General features: G+C 31.0%; 2 protein-coding genes across 13 annotated transcripts in view; one reads left to right on the forward strand and one right to left on the reverse strand.

Moving 5' to 3' along the window:
* Tasp1 (Taspase 1) overlaps window positions 1-10,858 on the forward strand; it is a 43,020-nt gene extending 32,162 nt beyond the window's left edge. For 3 of the 8 annotated variants that reach the window (XM_076499173.1, XM_076499176.1, XM_076499179.1), the window contains 3 exons: window positions 789-902; window positions 4,344-4,421; window positions 9,745-10,051. In XM_076499173.1, the coding sequence (XP_076355288.1) occupies window positions 789-902; window positions 4,344-4,421; window positions 9,745-9,923 (371 nt within the window). In that variant the 3' untranslated portion in view covers window positions 9,924-10,051. The other 5 variants (XM_076499174.1, XM_076499175.1, XM_076499178.1 and 2 more) reach the window with 5 other exon arrangements.
* LOC143249393 (arginine-hydroxylase NDUFAF5, mitochondrial) overlaps window positions 10,599-19,990 on the reverse strand; it is a 29,527-nt gene continuing 20,135 nt past the window's right edge. For all 5 annotated transcript variants that reach the window (XM_076499170.1, XM_076499171.1, XM_076499168.1 and 2 more), the window contains exons 9-13: window positions 14,376-14,462; window positions 13,635-13,695; window positions 12,497-12,580; window positions 11,346-11,428; window positions 10,599-10,950 (exon numbers count right to left, since the gene is read on the reverse strand). In XM_076499170.1, the coding sequence (XP_076355285.1) occupies window positions 10,843-10,950; window positions 11,346-11,428; window positions 12,497-12,580; window positions 13,635-13,695; window positions 14,376-14,462 (423 nt within the window). In that variant the 3' untranslated portion in view covers window positions 10,599-10,842. The remainder of the gene's footprint in view (window positions 10,951-11,345; window positions 11,429-12,496; window positions 12,581-13,634; window positions 13,696-14,375; window positions 14,463-19,990) is intronic.

Below are 19,990 nucleotides of genomic sequence, written 5' to 3' on the forward strand. Positions count from 1 at the left end.
TCATAAATAAGTCGGATCTTTTTAGTGTTGTTAATAAATAGTAAATTGTTAATGATATACAATAAGAGTCCACTGATTTACTTAAATACTGAAACTAGTGAATCAGACTTTAGATACATATGATAATTAAAATTGGCTCATGGTATTTGAACACATCAGAGTATGAATATCCTCATTGAAAGCACAAGTGATTATGATTTCATCTCTTATGAAAAAGTAGTAACATAGAGCTGTGAAGTATAAATTAAAAAGATGACAGAAAAAGTCAATCTGATCAATTATTAAAGTAAAAAAAATGCTCAAAAAAGTATACATTTTATGAAAGAAAACAAATAAATAGAAACAAGTGAATTTTGGTTCAGACTTAGTGTTTTACACTGTTATGGCATTCTAAACACTATTTAAATTAAGTGATTTTGTATAAACCATTCACTTCAATATTTTTCTTTTTTACTCATTGGAGCTTTGTTCTGTGTGTCATACACAAATCAAGTTTAATCTGTTATGTGAGAACTTTTTCAGATTCTCTGTAAATTATGTTAATGTATTCTTGAAATGATAATATTCAGTTGTTCTGCATTTGAAATCAGCTTAACCTTTTTAGCAGAATATGTTTAATAGCTTTCCTCTGACTAGTTTTTTTTTTGTCTTAAACCTACTGTTTAAAGTTTTTGTTATTTTAAAGGCAATTGAAATAATGTAATTATGTATATTAACTTTAATTATTCTGTGTTATTGGCCTATTATTTACTACGACTATTGACACTTGTATGCTTTGCTTATTTCAGGCAATGGTGAACACCTTATAAAAACCATGTTTGCCAGGACTTGTGCAGAAACGTTAATCTCTAATACTGATGGAGTGACTGGTTTTCATTATGTTTTTAATACAAAGTTCCTTGGTAAGTTCATACATAAAATTAAACATAGAAACCAACAGGGAGAAATTACATTTCAAGGGAATGTACAATAAGTACCACTTGTTTTCTGTGTTCTGTAGTTTGATTTTAACAGGATGTGCAAATAATATCATTTGTCTTATATTTTGGAGTTTCCTTTGAACTGGACTTACAACTAATACCACTTGTCCACTATGCTGTAGTTTTACTAGAAAATACAGCTAGTTCTACTTTTCCTTCTGTATTGGAATTTAATTTCATCAGTGTGTATAAATAGTAACATTCATTTGCACTGGCAGTTAATTTCAGTAATATTTATAACCAGTATCACTTGTCTATGCTGCAGTTTGATTTCTCAGTAGGATTTTCAACTTGTGCAAATTGTCTGTACTGGAGTTTGATTTCAGTAGGAGTTACAATCAGTACATGCTGCTTGTTTTTGCTAGAGTTTGTTCATAAAAATTCAAGTCATGCTATATGCATTTCACTTCATCTTTTGTTCATTAATATTTTAATGACAGTTTATTTTCCACAAAGTTTTATCTTATTTTACATTAAAGCAATGTTTATCATGCTGTTAAGAAACATAATTTATCATTAAAAAAAGGTAAAATTAAATAAAATTTGATTAATGTTCAAATATAGATTAACTTTGATTGTAAGTAAATTCTAGATTTTGCACTATTCACAAGTAGCACAAAAGCCATGAATTGATGATAACAGCTATGTCATTTGATGCTACAGGTTGATTTACAAGCAAGTCACATTAAGATTAAGAGAAGCTTTGAAGCAAGAATATTTGAGTAAATTGTGCAAATTAAGATATTGTAAACTGCAATACATGGTATGTGTTATGTGTATAGACACACACACATTCAATACTGAGGAAAAGTGTTAGGATAAAGTTAAGAATTAGATTTCAGGCTACTTTCAAAGAACAGTTTATCGATGAAATGTAAAAATGTTATTAATCTTCATATATAGTACAACAGAAATTCAGTGGAAGTGCTTGAGTTCAGCAAACAGTTAATATTTTGTGTTTTTCAGGCATTGTTGCAACACATTTAGTCAAAGTGTCCTTTAGAATTTGATCTATGATATTATAGATCTGTTCAATTTGTAAGAGATGGGGGGTCATTGTATCATTTGAAAGACTCCAGCTACTTCTTTTTTAGTTAAGTAATTTCTGCATAGGTTGGATGAGTGTTTGGGGTAATTATTTTTTCAGTAGTAGGATCCTTAACTAATAATATGCAAACTACTGGGTATTCCATGATGGATTAATATCTTATGGTGCTTGTGCTAGTCCATTATTCAATCTATTTTCCAAATACCTCTTGTTGCCTCAGCAGAAAAATACTTCCAAGCCATCACACTGCTTCCCACATGCTTTATGGTAGGTGTTAGGCATTGAGGTAAATATCTTTCTTTCACCTTTCTTCCACTGGATGTACAACTTACACTTCAAATTGAATATTTAGAACTTGGACTCATCTGTCCATAACACACTTTCCCAATCATCAGTAGTTCTGTTTTATACGTTTTAGAAAATTTCAGTCTCTTGACAATACTTGAAAACCAAATGTATGGTTTTTTAACTGATACACTTCCAAATATTCCATTTTTGTTGAGTCTTCTTGACATAGATCTGGACACTTTTCTGTCATTTAGTACATGGTGGTTTATCTCATGCTTGATATTGGTGGCAGTCTTCCTTCTGTCCTAAAAGCTGCATAAACAAAGATACTTAACATCAGTATCATTGAATTTAGGTGTTCTACCTCTTTCTTTCCTATTTTCAAATTTATCTCTCTTGTTATCATGATCTAGGGTGTGCATGACAGTGTATGGGGAACATTTCAGTTCTGCATCAATTTATTGGAGTCCAACCAGCATCACATAAAGATTTTGTACAAACTCTCTGTTCTGTTACAATTCTATACACTTTTTGAGACCGTGGCATGACAGCAAAATTTAATATATAATGTTAAACATTGTTTATATGACGAATCATTTGTGGAGTTAAGTTTATTTTTTTGTAGCATATATTGGTACCATATGCTAGCTCCTTGCTAGGTTCTTTCCATATAGTTAAGATACATTGCGTGGGATACCATGAAAGTTATTTCAGATCCCAAATTTGATCATTATGCTCATTCAAGCAGAACTCATATGACATGCCCTTGGTACAAGTACATGGGAATTCTAAAGAATGGTAAGTATTCTCACTCAGTTGTCAACAGGAATATTGTAGTGTTGAAATTTACATTCTGTAATGGCATGGAAAAATCAGCCACATAAAATGGAAAAAATAACAAAGTATTCTCTTATCCTAGCAATCTTGCAAGGTACTGTATCTGACTTGGCAGTTGCTGTATTTTTAAAATAAATTCAGTTATTCATGGTATTGTTGATAGGGTCATTTAACTCTTAAAACTCGTTTTTTAAAATTTATGCAACAAGTTACTAGAGAGTCTTTGGATTTTATTGGTTTTAGGGACTGTGATAATAGTAATCGCACAAAAACAATAGATACCAAAAATAATGAAATAGTTACACTACTATAAAACTATGTATTTGACACAGAAAAATTAGTTATTTTTATAATAACTCAGTATAATGTGATATGTTGAATGTACCAGTAATGAATGGTATAAAAAACAAGCGTGTAATTTGATGATTAAATAGCCCACATTATACTTCAAGTATCAACATCCAACTAAATAATTGTTTGGGTAGTGTATAATCATTCTTGATAAACAGAATTTGTCATGGCTTTCCTACTGAATTGTCAGCACTGATTTGGAGAATGAAATATCATCACTTAGATCTGGTTTGTTACCTAAGAAAACTTTGCTGTCTACAGTGGCTGCAAATTGGCTATAATTTATTAAATTTGTTGTAATAAAATACATATTTATTCCTTAAACAGATTTATAGCTTAATACCTTCCTACACTACATAATGCAGAAGTTTCTACTCGTCACTTATTTTCAAACCGCACGTACATCTTAATGCCATTAGTTCTATGTACTGAAATTTATAATGCTTCATAAACAATTAAAATGTTTGCTTTTCCTTACATTCTTTGCAGTATGTAAAATCAAGGATGTTTGAGAAACAAATAGGATGCCAGTAAGTCTAGCAAAAACAGAGCAGGGATATTAAGACATAAGAAAGAAAATAGATACATATTCATAAAATCTCTATAAAGATGATATTAAAAACAAAAAAATGCTGATTTTCAAGATATTTAGTTTTGTTCTTTTATTTAAAAGATGAAACAGGAATAATATTTGTCATGCTTTGTATTGTAAACAACATGAAAATAATGTAACTTTAAAGTGTTTTTTATATTGTGATGCCTAATTTTATTTTAAAGTAAATTGTATTAAATGTTTTGAATAAAGTTGAATTTATACAATGCAAGGTTTTATGTTTTAGAGTCGCCATTCTTAATACACACTAGTGAAAAGCTTGCTGGAGTGTTGGCTATGAAATTTGATCCAGTGTCAAATTCAGGTATATAAATTTTAAAATAGAAACAGTAGAGTTTACAGTTGGTTTGTGTGCTTGGTTAATAGTTTTATTTACATTTAGAAGTCTATGATATTTTAATTATTGTTAAGGTGAATGTAAACTAGTCTGTATTACTGATTTCTGACTGTAGAGGGCAGCAAAGCATGGCAATTATACTGAAACTGAATTTATTGCTTATATTTTGATTTGATTAAGTATTGTTGTTTCTTTGTTTACAAGTTTCTTTGAATTATTTGGTGAAAGTAATTCAATGTCCCATCTATTTTAGCAGAAGAAACACATTTTTCTTTCTTCCTTTTTTATTGTTCCTTACAGACTTTTAAATTTTATAATTTATAGAAAATTGTTAAAACCTCTTTAACATCAGTTGCAGGACTGTTGTCAAATGAGCTCATTTGCATAAAGATGTATGATAACTTTCTCTTATGTTAATTAATTTTAAACTTAACTAACTTTAAGCTTCATGGAACATTCTATATATAATCTGTGTTTAAAAATCTAGAACAAAATTTAATATCAAATTAGAATTTTTGTATTAATACACCCTGTAGCTAATAAATAAATGACAACATTGAAAATATGTAGCTCCTAATAGTGTAATGACTTGCTATGATCTTCAGTTATATAATTCAGATTTTTTTCAAGCCACATAGTTGATAATAAAAACAACTGCTTTGTGGTAAATGATCTCAGAAACATTTGCTATCTGATAATTTGAAAAATCTGTTTGCTCAGTTTGTAAATGCAAACTGTTGTGATTGGCTGAATATGAAATTAACAGTTCACATTAAAAACATAAATTAAAAATATTAAATCTATATTAAGAAAAGTAGCATGTTATTTTTTACTCTTCAGCAGTTCATATAACTCATTGTTTAACTAATGTGAATAAGAATACCCACTACACATTTGAAAACATCTTGAACACATTTGAATGCATCATGGGTTAGTCTGTTTGAATGAAAGTATCCAATTTTTCTCAAGACTATACCAAACAATGTAGTGACATACAGTGAAAACCACCACTGGTTACTGATGCAGTAAACACACAATTGTGATATTACTTATAAAAAGATGATATAAGTATTGTTGAAATAAGGCAATTAACAGTGTGGTAAGATGTTGGAAAAGTAATTGAATTCAGGACATTTTAAGTAGTTCTAATAATAATCATACAGTTTGGATATTCTAATAGCTAGTGTAAGTCAGAAAATGCCTAATAAATAGCAGAGTACAGTTCTAATTTACCTTGTCTTGAGTTTGCGTATTTATATGATGATCAATGAGAGGAAGTAAAAGCTATTAAGAGTTAAGTGAATTATATATGTATAAATTTGGCTTTTGGAGGACAACTAGTCTTAACCAGTGTTTTTATATAAATGATGGAAGTGCTTGCTTCCAATGATAAAATTTGTTAGACTCGTGCATTGTATGCACAACATAACACTATCCATTATGTAAATGATTATATTTTTTAAAGATTAAAAGAACACTATATATACAAGTCAAAACTGCTTGTTAGTTTGTGCCATATTAACAGTTATATAGTTTTATTTTGAAGCAATTATTTTACTATGTTATGTGATGGTGAAAAGTAGGATCAGTAAGTACAGATTTTTTACATTCAAGAATGCTTGAATATCTACAAAAGTACTAACTTTATTCTTGTAGCTAGTGATGTGAGGTTATAACGTTATACAAGTTATTATGTCATGTGGTTATGTAGAAATTATTGATACTTCATACTACTTCATGTGGGGCAATATTTTCCACCTTTGTGAAACACTTCAAGTTCAAAATGCCACCTTCACTCATAAGACAATCTGGAGATCAAACAAGGTAACTATCTTGTGGATCAACAAGTAATCTACATTTCTGATTGTACAATTGCTTTACTTCACCATAAGTTTCCATTGTGAAACTTGCATAATTTTTCCCATACATTGTTGCTTTAGTTCTGAATTTTGCTGCATAAAGCAATTTCTTGACTTTACCTTTACTGCACATGTAACAAATTTTCAATGATTTAATTTTAATTAAACATTTGGTTTATGTTATATCAAGTAGTATAGCATATGGTTGTAGCTAATAATTAATATTTTAATAGTATACAAGTTTTAACTTCTTATAAGGCAACATTTTAAACAATCCTGAATTTCCCTACTGTAAGGTATCCCCTCTTCTCTATTTTATTCACTATCCCTTCAATAAGTACAAATGTAATGTAAATATTGCTATAAAATCGTTTATTGGACAAACCATAATTTTTAAAGCCATCAATCTTGTATGGTTACTGAGCTACCAAATATAAAACATCAGACCCTTTTCCACACCCTTTCTTTCAGTATTTGTTAATAGTTCTCTCTTATCCTTAATACTATATTATGTTTAACCAACAAAAAGAAAGCTAAGGTTTTCACCAAACAAAGAACTGTCATACTACATTGTTTTCTGAACAGAGAATTGCCAGTTTTTCAATTAATACAAACTTCATTCCTATGGGAAGATAATGACTAGATTGGATGACTTTGTAACTGTTTTGCTCAGTTAATTAGCCAGAAAAACTGTGATACTTAGAGGAAATTGTGTGCTTTTTTTCTGTTTGTTCTTTGGCCCATTATTTAAATCAATAAAAATTTAGTGCATTACTACCACTAGTGCAAAAAAGTAGGGTTAAGATTCACTGAAAGTCAACAGCAGGAAAAAAGACATAAGTACTTCATGTTTATTCTTTATCTAATATTATAAAAGTAACTAAAATGTCAAAAGATGAACCTTACTTAGGTTAGCTTAGGTAAATAATTATCTAATAAAAATGTTTTGCAAACCATACGAGCAGCTCAAGGGTAATTCAATAGCTTAACATGAGCTTCATGTTCCCTAAGTGACATATAACTTATAATAGTACAAATAGTAGTTAAACAATAAAACTTAAGTATAAATAGGTGTATACTGTCATAAGTTTAAAACTACTTAAGATAAATGAATGTACATTCATGTTGCAATTTGAAGTCATTCTGGAAGAAAGAAAAGGTAATTTAGACCTATTTTGATTTTTTTTTTGTGGTTATAAGGTCAGTATTCTTTTATAGAGTGGAGAAAATAAAGTTCACCTTAAAGTTTTACTGAAAACAAACATTTTACATGTGCATAGGAGGTTTTAGAGATTGCTCATGGATTTAGTAACAAAACAACTATATTCATGGGCAAATCTTTTAATTTATTAAAATACTTCGTTAAAAGATGTTTTTTATATGTGAAGGGCTTGTAATATTTACATAAAGTCTATCAAATTTTATGAAGATGTATATGCTCTATTAAAAGACTGAAAAATGAGGATAGAAAGGTAATGTGGTCGGTCAAATTGACCAAGCCCATGTTGAGAGACTTGGTTCATATATCTTGCATATTTTACTAAAGCAAGATGATGTTAGTCTTTTCCTTCTTTCTTTATACTATTCCAAACATTCAATGCAATCAGCCAGCTGGATTTTCTTTTCCAATCAGTTGTAAAACTTTGATAAACTTCTTCCTGTTCCTGCTGAAGATTTGGCAGTTGGACATTAGTGCCATAATATTGGTTGCTATTCAACATTTTGTGAATTTATTTTTCTGTGTCTATTGAAAGTCATCATCTATATTCTAGTTTTGTAGTTTCATATTGGATTTACAAGGGGCTTTACAGCTGTTAAAGTTTTTTGTGACTGTTGTATTCCATTTCTCATTGATATGACAATCCAGCAGCTTGACATTTGTTTGATCTACAGAATTATTTGTCACCAGCAAATTTTGTAATCAAATGCATACATTTCAACACAGTTGTTGGGTGGTTCATTACTTAACAGTCTGTCTGCTATTTTGACTAAATATTTTGAAGTGATTATAATGTTCATTGATAGTGTTCTGATCATGATTTGAATTAAGATCCTGCAAGATGTTTTTCTATTTTGTGATATTAGAACAGAAATGATATGGTATTTAGAATGATTTAATGTTTTCTTCTGTCTGGTGTTGAATAGATCTTTTTATCAATGTAGTTTCTTGTTCCATGGGCACAGTCCTTGAAGTGATTCACAAAGAACCATGCATCATAGTGTTATGGTTTAATATAGTTACTACTATACAATATAAGTGACAGTAGTTCTAAGTGAGCATTTTAAACAATGGCATCAGTAGATGAGTATTCAATTTACTTAGAACTACTTCACAATAAATATTGAATGAATGTATATACACTTGTATATATTATTAAAAACTTTAGCATTATGTAATTGTAATAAGCTTGTGTACCTCTAGAAAAAAAATTCTAAGGCTTCAGGTTTTGTAGCAATATCATAGATTCATGTTACTTTGTTTTTTTACCTACTTCTTAGTAAAGTTTATAACTTCTAAAAATACAATTTTTTAAGCATTTATTTTTTCTCACTGTTCTAGTCTAATTTTTCACTAAATGGATGGTTGTTGAGCTTTATCTTTACAAACAAAATGTCTTGATTTTATTTCACATTATGGTTTTATAGAATTTTTATAATCTAAGTAATTATACTGTTTTACTTGCATTAGACACTATTTATAATTTGTTGTGAATTCCTTAATACAGCTTACATTTAAGTAGGAATAATTCATAAGAATTTCTTCTGCTTTTGCTGTGTAGAATAGATGACAATGATATGACAAATATTCTGTATAAGGTTCATTTATAAGAGATTACAAGAAATACATACTATGAAGTAAAGTTACTGGAATAAGGGTTATAGTAGGTATATTATAAGTGAAGTAGATTGCATTAGAGGAATGTTTCTACTGAGTTAGAGTTGGTAATTTCAGGAGGCAGTATATGTAGATAACACCTGAAGTCCTCCTATAGCTAAAACTCATTAAGGATGCAGGAAGAAGTAGCACAAAGTGTTTAACTCAGTAGTGGATTTATACTGAGTCTCATTTATATGTTGTCCCCCAGTGATAAGGCTGCAGACTTACATTGCTAAACACTGGGTTTTAATATCCATTGTGGGTAAAGCACAGAAAGCCCTTTGTGTAGCTTTGTGCTTAATTCTAAAACAACATTAATATGCTATATCCTCAGTTTGCAAAGAAAATATTACAGCAGAGTGACTAAATGTGTATGTCACATGAAACCTTGTATTTTAAGTAAAATTAACTGCACCAACTATAGTTAGTTATTTGCAATATGTTTGGTAGCACTTCACTCAAACGTAATGGAAGAGATAAATTAATGCTCATATACAATTAGAATATTGCCAAGAATCTCGTATATTTACAATCTATTTTGTTTTCTTTACAGTGGAGGTACTTTGGGCCCACAATACTTTCTCAATGGTACTAGGTTACATGTCAACACATCTCAGTAAGGCAGTGGTAGGTTATATATCCTTTGTCATCATCAAGTTAATCCATATTCAAATTAGTGTGTGTCACCAATATTCTTTATTGTTACAATGGAAAGAGACAACCAAGCAGTAGGAAATCTCAAACTAATTTACTAAACAGTATGTAATTAAACTTGATAAATTTGATTTTTTTCAATTGTTATATTGTATTAATTTGCTGATATTTTAGCACTATAAAACTCCTTTTCATTTTATATATTCAATCAGTTTCTCTACTTCTGCTGTGAACTATTTGTGGGTGACCTAGGATCTGGTCTTTCAAAATGCCATCAGGTCATGTAAAGTTACATTTATGTCATGGGAACATTTTGTCTCTGCTTATTGCACTTGGAAAACCTTGCTAAGCATATCCGTGATGTCTTGTTATAAACATTTATAATTTTACCACTGTGAAGAAAATAACTAAACTCTGAAAAATCTTAAGTCTTCTAAACTACCTGCAGAGTTGTGTTAACAGCTGTTTAAGCTATATCAGAAGAGGGTGAGAATTATGCCACTAATAATAAATGAGAAAATTTGAATCAAAGTGTATTCTCAAGGTAGAATAGTTTAATATGAAAAATGAAATGTATAGTTTATTGCTGAAACTTGTCACAGCTGCAGAGAAAATATAAAGTAGTGTATTTATTATAATTCACACAAATGCTATGAAATAATGCTCTGTAAAACATCAGAGTTAAATAAAATTTAAGATGGAGATGTCTTGCGTGTTTTTCTGATTACTTTCCTATTTCATAACTACTGGAGAGAGGTGTTATAAAATGTTTTATTTCTCACAACTTCTTGTGTTGTATTGATATATCATATTTAACATTTAATAACTACAATTTTTTCCAGACTATGTTCTCTACTTTACCATCAAGTGTGGATCCAGGTTGTAAGCCCCTTATTCAAGGATCATTAATAAAATTAAATAAGATAACACAGTAAACTGTTTTATGTACTTAACCATACAGGACCTCTTGATGTAACTGAAAAGAAAAGTAAAAGTTCTATTTATTGTCATTAGATGATTCTTTATTCTGCTTCTTGATCAGTTGATCTAAGCTACTTAGGTCTTTCAAAGACATTGTACCTGATCCTCTCTTTGCTGGTTTAGCCTGAAAGTAGAAAATAAATTATTATAAAATTCTAGTACTTTTAAAAAAGAGAAGACATGGACCAGTGTAACCGTGACAGAATCACATTTTAATGTTAACTACCACAGCCATGTGGCAACTTTTAGAACTAGTGATCATATAAGGAAAGGTCTGAAGATATACTTACTAGAACTATTTTTTTGCTGTCTGAAATTACATTATTTTATTTGTGCACCTTATGTAACTTCATCAAACCTTCAAGTTGTATCTCAGTTATTAACAGGTAGAAATAAAACTATTACTGAGTTTACAAATAAGGTAAACCTTAGCAGTTGATTCTCACAGAATGTATGACTCAAGTACAATAAACTATTCTATAATTGTATTGGATAATACATAAATCATTGTAGACTTACCTGTGTTTCATCAGGTTTCCAGCCAATCAAATAAAGAATCTGAAATGTAGCAGGTATTGTTCCATCGCTGTTTCCATACATTTCTATTAGTGATTGAAATTGGGTGTTTTAAATATTCTTTCATGCAAATTTCATTTTTACTTATCCCAAAACTTTAACTGACACAAAGAGAATACAATATTAAAACTTTGTTTATGATTTTGTTTAAATTTGTATGTTTGAAGTAAAGCACAAAGGTACACACACAACAATGTGCTCTGCCCACCCTAGGTATTGAAACCCAGTTTCTAGCATTGTAAGTCTGCAGCCATCCTGCTGTGTCAGTGAAGGAAACGTTATTCATCAAAACAGACTATTACATAGAAAATTTAAATTAAGAAGAAAAATATTTTTAACTTGTGTATATATTCAACAACACAAATGACAGCAATAACCTTTCTATCACACAGTATGCTACCAGTATGAATAAGTTGCACAACAAGTCATTCAGAATGTACTAAAGGAATATTGTTGCTCACAGTCTTTTGATTGGATTACTACACTCAACTTGAAACAAGTTAATAAACAGTTGGAATGATAACCCCTAATTGTTTATTAAAACTTCCTTAGGTTAAAGGTTGCATGATATGTATGAAGCTACCTCGAGTAAGGGAGGTTTTCATACTATACAAGGTTCAGCTTCAACCATATCTACAAGGTTTTAATTCTTTCACAAGTTTTAAGTAAAAGTGTAGCTAATAATTCAAATTTTAATTGTATACAAGTTTTAAGTTCGTAATTTATTTACTACACTTCCAAGGAGTACAAAGTTTAACATAATTACTCTTTAAAATGTTAACATTGCTCAGGCAAAGCATCTTATTTAGTTGCATAGCTATCAAATATAAAATCAGATCCCACTTACCATGCCAACCTTTCATATCCTCTTCTTTATAACCAATAGAAAGTCAACATTTTAACCTATCAACTGACATTATTTCCTGTACAGAGAATTATCTACATTACTTCTTGTTCAAAAATTTATTCTTACAGGAAACGCATCAACAAGCTTAAGTGAATTTTAATGGCTCTTGCCATATAATTTGGAATAGTTATAGGACATTCAACTGAGCTCACAGCAAGAGAGTTAAGTACATTAAATAAATAAATACCTTTATAAATAGATGCAGCAGCTAAGATGGTATCTCTATGCAAATGTGCTTTCCGTGACCATGATGCATTGTTCTCAGCCATACCTGTTAAACAATAACAGAACTATTATATAGTATTGGCTATATATTATTAATGAAGTCAGCCTGATAAGTGTGTTAAGAGAATTAAACTTTTTCTCAAAATTCTGAAATTACAAGCAATACTAGTTATTACTTTATGAAGCCGTTCATTGAGTTCTGTTGAGAGAGAAGCAGCAGTCAAAGAATTATTCTAGAAATGTTTTGCAGGAAATTTCAGACTTTAGAAAGATTAAAACATATATCAAATGCAGCAAGCATTTTTCCCCAGTTATGTTTACATAACACCAGCAAAACATATCCATACTCAGATGGGTGTAGATCAGTCTCCCTGTTATCCTAAATTCTTTTTCATCGACCCCAAATGGAGTCTTGTACCAAATGTATACCCTGTTAAGACAGCCATCCACAGTACCTAAACATGTGCAAAGGCTGATCCTGCTAGTATGAAAGTGGGGGTATGATTAGTTTTATATAAGGTGTCTATGATCTTGAGAGAGAGCAGGAAAACAAACTAATGAATTCCATCTGAGAACCATGAGAAACTTTCTTTTTGACTCGGTGACCTTTATATGATAAGAATATTGACCTGAGTTATTGACTTTACTGACAGGAATAATGCACTAAGGTTTATAATACATGCTGAGAAACTTCATGTACCCAGTTGTGCTTAAGTTAATAATATGTAGTACTTAAAATAACAAATAGCTTTTAAATTGATTTGTAATTTAACATTTTAATACATATACATTTACTTTGTGGGTGATAACTTGCTTTATTGGAGTTTTATCAATGTTATTAAGAGCATACAAATATTGTTGGTTGATTGGAACAAAATGAACTTCAGAATTTCAGTGGTTTGATTCAAGATGTTCTGTATCTATTTTCATTTCGTAAGAAATACCTATTTCCATGCATATTATTTCTGGCTGAATTTATTATATATGTATGATATATCCCTTTAACCTTTTTGTAATTTTAGTTATCTTAGCTTCTCATAGAGCAGCTATCTTGTGCTTTGGTTAGAATGAACAAATAACATTTAATCATGTTTCCTTACCTTTTAAATCCCACATTAGTTCAAACATAGATGGATAACACACTTTTATTTCATCAGTATCCTATAAAAGCAAGAATTGTTTTAAAAACAAATGTACAGTACAACATGTTCTCTGAAATAATACAGAAAGCTAAATCATTCTACAATGCAAGGAATTATGAAGTATTACTGTGCACCTAATAACTGATCTTAATGGTTCATTTAAGTATAGTCTCTAGAAGAAAAAAGAGCAACTCTCAACAAAAGTCACTAGTAAAATCTTACAAAAACAGCAATAAAATTATTTTCAATTGAATCACAAAATGTCAGTCTTAGGAAATATGTACAATGTTTTCTTACATTTTATAAATTGGTTATAAAAGTTAAAGCATATGTAATTTAATCATTATTTTAAATGAAACATCATAATTCTTCTTTAAATAGCTTGTATCTTTATATATTTTGAAATAGATGGGCTTCCACTAGAAAACTTTTGGTTAATGTACTTAAAGGATTTCCCCCCTTCCTTTTAACAAAAATATCATGAAGTTTGTAAGTTAACTAGTGATGCAATTCAAGAATTTCAATATTCTTTTATCTAAGTAAAAAACACTTATTTTGGATTTTTCGCTATGTTACACACTTGTATATTTCATTTCTGAAGTGATGTTTTGGTTTAGAAAGACATGGAGAATGAGGGAAACTTTAGTATACACAAAAATTTGTGGTTTGTTCAAAAAAAACAAAAAACATTAGACTTACAACTGTCAACATAGAATATCCTGCTCTAGTCAACAAATTTCCCAAGTCTCTAACTTCAGTAAAAGGAGAGATGTGGGGAGCAAATCCCTGAAATAAATATTCTTGAATCATTCACTCATATATACTCATAATATTTATTTTCATTTAATGCAAATGTGAAAAATTTATTAGAAGTTATGCTCAACACTATACAAACTATTTCAAATGATAACATCACAAAATATCATGTTTTCTGTGAAAGAATAAAATAAAAGCTGTCATCAGTATGATATAACCCAAACACTGGGAGCTGAGTGTACAAAAATTAGTAGCTGGTTTGGTCATCACAGTATCTGGCAAGTGATGAAAGGCATTAAAACTGCCTTTAACTTATAAGACAGTAGTAGAGCTTCAGAACAATAGAAGTTTTGTGCACATTGATTCACCTCATGCAGAGAAATCTTCATTTGAAAATAAGTTCTTCTTGTTTGTTTCAATATATACTGCAACAATGTCTGAAATTAATATTTTCCTACACTGAAAATGTGTTTCCGATAGATACTTACTTCGCACAGTTACAACTATTCTCAATTTGACTGCCCTTTATTGCACAAATATTTGCTCACTACTAATCTGAAACTCCCACCTAATTTCACACTGTTCAGTTGTGATTAAGCATGTGATAGTCCTTCACCAATAGGAGTGCAGAGGAGGGACTGTGTGAGAGAGAGAGAGGTAATTCTTGAAGAAGAGAAGGAAAACATGCTTGAACTGGCCAGAAGGGAGCCATAAGAAGAACTTGACAAGGAGTGAAAAGGATGAGAAAAATTACTTGGGTAGAAAACAGATGAGAAGGTACATATCAAGAAAGTGGTTCTTCCAATCCTGGCTGAATGCATCCACAGCCAAAGGATGTGAAACTGGGGACTAGAAGTCTGGAATTCAAACAAGTGGTAAAATGGAGCATATCTAACTGAGAACATAGCCATCAAAATACCCATGGGTTGAGAGACCACTCTGTGGGTAGATTCTAGTTATGACAGGACACATTAAATCCAACAATTTTGAGGACACCTGGTATATGATAAGGCTGTGAGCCAAAAATACAAGCTCTAGATTGTGGGAATATAAGGGCTGCAATCAAGTACTCCCTTGTTAGATGATGTAAAAAACAACTGTCAAATTGTTGGAACAAATCATAACAGAAATGAAATCATTGCAGGATGAGTACCAAAGAGTTCCAAAAGGTTGATATAAAGATCTAACTGCTCCTGAGACTAACAGCCCAAGATCTCATGTATTGCAGCATGTAACCCATCCTGACCACAAGATATCACTGATATTATAATGTTGTTCCTGCTTAACTACTAAAGGAAGTCAGTCTGAACAGAAGCAGGGAGGGTCTCTGATGAAGTGCCATTGATCTTGTATTGCCCATTGCAAGGAATGGATGTGAGCATGGCTTAGAGGGTCAAGAGCCTCCAGTGATGTTTAAGTCCTCAAGACACAGAACTCTCTTGCAAGGAGAGAAGATGCTGACAGCAGTTTCTGAACTAAAACCTCTATGACTCACAAATGAAATGGATGACAAAACTTGACTGACCCAAGGGTTTGCTGAACAATGACAGGTAAGCACATGAGCCTCTGCAGTATATAAAGGGTGCAGCCTACTAACCCCATGTAATTTATCTGCAAAATGTTCAGCATAGACCCTGATATCAAATGAAGTAGGGAAAACTAGGTGCTGTAGTTAGTAAGTAAGGGGAGAAATCAAATAGCATGGGTGACAAAGAAAAATACAACATACATGGGATATTGAATCTTAATGGTGAGAGAGATCTAGGTGCCTACACACTAGAACAGGTGAAAGGAATGTTGTTTAAGTCTGCATCATCCTAATCTAAGACCTCAGATAAAAGCAAAATTGGTTATAGATTGGGAGATCCCTCAGACCACATGAAAGAATCCATCTCTTGAAGAACTACATCTCACATTTCCTCTGCCAATAACACCACACCTGCAGCCACTGTCATGGACAAGTGAATGGTGGTACCATTAGTAGCCATTATGCTTATAATACTAAATTGGGAATTTATAAATATTGACTGACTACCAATAATTGAGTGATAAATAGAATTCACAATCAAATAAAGAAATCCAACTCAATAATGGATTAGAAACAATACTTTGAAATGCAAAAATCAGTAACTGAATATTTTCAAAATGCACTAAAGAAGGAAAAAAGCACTGGGTCTTAACATTAGCATGCTAAATCAAGAAGTGAATTTTGGGTTCAACTGCATAGACGAAGTTGGCTGCAATAGGAGGGTTTGGTAGAGGACTGATTTGTGCTGTAATGCAGCTGAACCAAATGGAATTAGATGGGAATTGCAAAGCCATCATCCACATCATAGTGATATTCTGCACACTAGAGGGCAATCAAATAAAGAATAGCTGTAACTGTAAGAAGAAATAAGTAATGGTATTGGAGAGTCGTGTTTACCATAATCTCAGTTGCAGATGCAAATGTTGTGAACAGAGCAATAGTAAGGTTTCTGTTGAAGTTAAAAGCAATAAAAAAAATCAAAAAAGAGATCATCCAAATATGTTATAATCCAGTCAAAAGAATATACAAAAAGAACTACAAAACAGAAGGAATAGTATAAATAAATTGTTCTGTGATTTCCAGATTTAGATAAGATTGATTAAACCTAATCCAGCAAGTCACAAGAAACAGCTGAAAAAAACTTGTTATTGTTTCTACTAAATGAACAGTGTGTTCTAAATGTTATGATGACATTGAAAATATTCTTACAGTGCAAATCAAGATCAAAATGAAATGACCCTTAAGTTTTGCATAAATTGGTCTAGCAGATTTTGTCTTGTTCAAAGTTACCACTGTAACATGGCAATTTTTGTAAGATCAACTCAAAATATTAGGATTAAATAGAATTTAGTATTCACTTATCATTTTTGCAATTTCTTTTTAAGGTTGTTGCTCATTGATGATAAAGGTTTTGGAAGCAGCGTACCTGTATTTGCAAACAAATCACATCAGTGGGAACTAAAGAAAGACAAATTGGACTGTATGATAGCTAGGTTAGAGAAAGAAAAAAATGTTTATTAATAAAGTGTAGCCAAATTGGACCTTTGTTATTAGTGTTGTACCAAAGGGGTTAGTACTTTGATCTTTGCTTTCTCTTATAATAATAATAATAGTGAAATGGGCATAATTTGTAAATTAGTAAAGTCTGCTACTATAGAATATAAATTAGATAAATACTTGACAATTAGAACATAACCAATAGTATGAGACCTCATATGTGGATCATACATTTTACATAAGATATGAATCCATTTAATAGCATAATTAAAAAAAAAATCTCAGCATAGTGGTGCATAAGTCACTTAGCCATCGAGGCAGTGTTCTGTTCCTAGTAGTAAGGCTGATTGACTTTTAGTATAGCATATGGATAGATATACTAATTACAACTCAAAAGAGATGATTAGCTCTCTATACAAATTAGAGTGTCTGAACAGTTTGTGCAGTTTGGTCTCCTTATCTAAAGAAAAATAATACTGATTTATTAAAAAACGGGTTTCAGAGAAAGACTACTAGGATGAGTCTGGGAATGAAAGGATCATCCTTTGGGGATAGGTTAAGATCTTTTCTTCAAGAAAAAAGTAAACAAGTGATGTTTATAAGGGTAGTCAGGATACACATAGGATAAAAGCCTCTGACTTCTTTGTAATGTATTCTGAATAAAATAGGACACAACTTGAAGATTTGGAAAAGATAGGCTAGGCTTCAGTTAAGACTTATTTTCCCCATTTATGGAATGGATTGCTGTTGGCAGTAGTTAAGGTTGATACCTCGTGAGATTTAAGAGTGGAATAATTTCAGAATTTTGATACACACGAGGTAGCTATGCATATTTGTTCCTATATTTGGAACAACAGGCTGGAGGGTAAGCAGCTAGTCAACAGTACCCATCACTAACTCTTGAGCTACTCCTTTTGGATTGAATAGTATGGTTTAACCATCACTTTTCACTTGTGTAATGTACCCATGCTCCAGTGTGGAATTCATTTTTTGCAGCAACATGACAAACCATTAGGCAACACCTGGACCAAGACAGGAAGAGATGTTTCCAGCAAATTAAAAGAATGGATTTAAAATTATATTTTTTCAATATGTGTGTGCAAACAGTAGTAGCCTTAAAGGACACAATTATGACCCATTGTCCAAAATGTATTATTTCATTAAAACTGAAACAACAGCTGAAATCAATTAATCTTTTTTTTTTTGTATTTCAACAAATCTTTTTTTTTTTAGTAAATGCCAAACTGGTGAAAGATTCAAACAAGTTATCCATCTCATTAGAAAAAACTGAAATATTCCTCACAAAAGCTATTCTTACACCAGAACCTGCATAAGAGCCTTTTTTGGTATTATATATGCTGAAAAGAACAGCTAAAAACTATTAAAAAAATTTTTAGATTTGCACTTTGTTCCTAAACAATTTACAATTCTTTCTACTAGATTTCCTTCATTCTTTTCTATAGGAGCTCCAGTTAGTAATATTCCCATAAAACTATAAATTACTACTCAAATTACTTTATTTACTCTAAGGCTCCAGATTAATTTTGCAGGATGTGTTAAAGGATATGGTCAGAAGCCAAAGATTTTACTTTATTGTTGACAGAAATGCACCAATTTAAATCACCCTCTACCTTAAATTTCAATAAATTCCTAGTGAAGCAACTGTGAAATATGTACAATCAATTTTAATTCTCTGCATCCCACATTTGTATATGTCAAGAGAAAAACAAAACAGCATCTCTAATGTTAGCATTACATTCACCAAGATGTGTGTTTTTCTATTTCACAGATATAGAGAAAACACGAGGTGGATTCATGCAGTTATGTTTATACTGAAGATTTGAAAAAAAAAAAAAAAATTGTGTTTCAGTAATACCTTCTCTCCTTCCTAATCCCCCTAAGTTTTGGAAGGTTTGGAATTTGTGCTCTGAAAATTTTAAATATTCTAAAGCCCTGATGTGCACTGCATTCATGTAAATAGTGTACATTCTCTTATATATAATCTTAATGAAATGTTGCTTACAGCTATGTTCAAAGCTGTATTTTATTAGAAATGTTCAGATCACATGCTGTAGCATCAAAAAAGGAGTTGTTTTTTTCAGCATATACACTGCTGACCAAAATCTTAAGGCCAATAAACAAAGAAAAAATATGCATTTTGTGTTGTTAGACTCAACCACTTACTTGAATAGAGCTTTGAAACATGAAAATAAGAAAAGGAAAAATAAAAATAAAAACCTTTTAGCATTTAATAGGGAAAATGTGAACACTATGAAAGTAGCCTAAATAATAGATGGTTAAAAGTTTAAGACCAAACCAAAAAAAAGTCCTAAACAGGGCAGGAAATGCCCAACAAGAGGTCTCACTAGTGAGTTGCATGGCTGTCATTGCAAATAACTGCAAACATTCACTTTGGCATGGTCGATATAAGCATTTTCAGAAGGCTGGCTGGAATGTTATTCCAAGTGGTGAAGATGGCTTCACTCACAAAGATCATGCACTGTTTGGAATTGACGTCCATTTCTATAGAATT

Source organism: Tachypleus tridentatus, chromosome 4, assembly GCF_004210375.1.
Source record: "Tachypleus tridentatus isolate NWPU-2018 chromosome 4, ASM421037v1, whole genome shotgun sequence".
NCBI classification, from domain to species: Eukaryota; Metazoa; Arthropoda; class Merostomata; order Xiphosura; family Limulidae; genus Tachypleus; species Tachypleus tridentatus.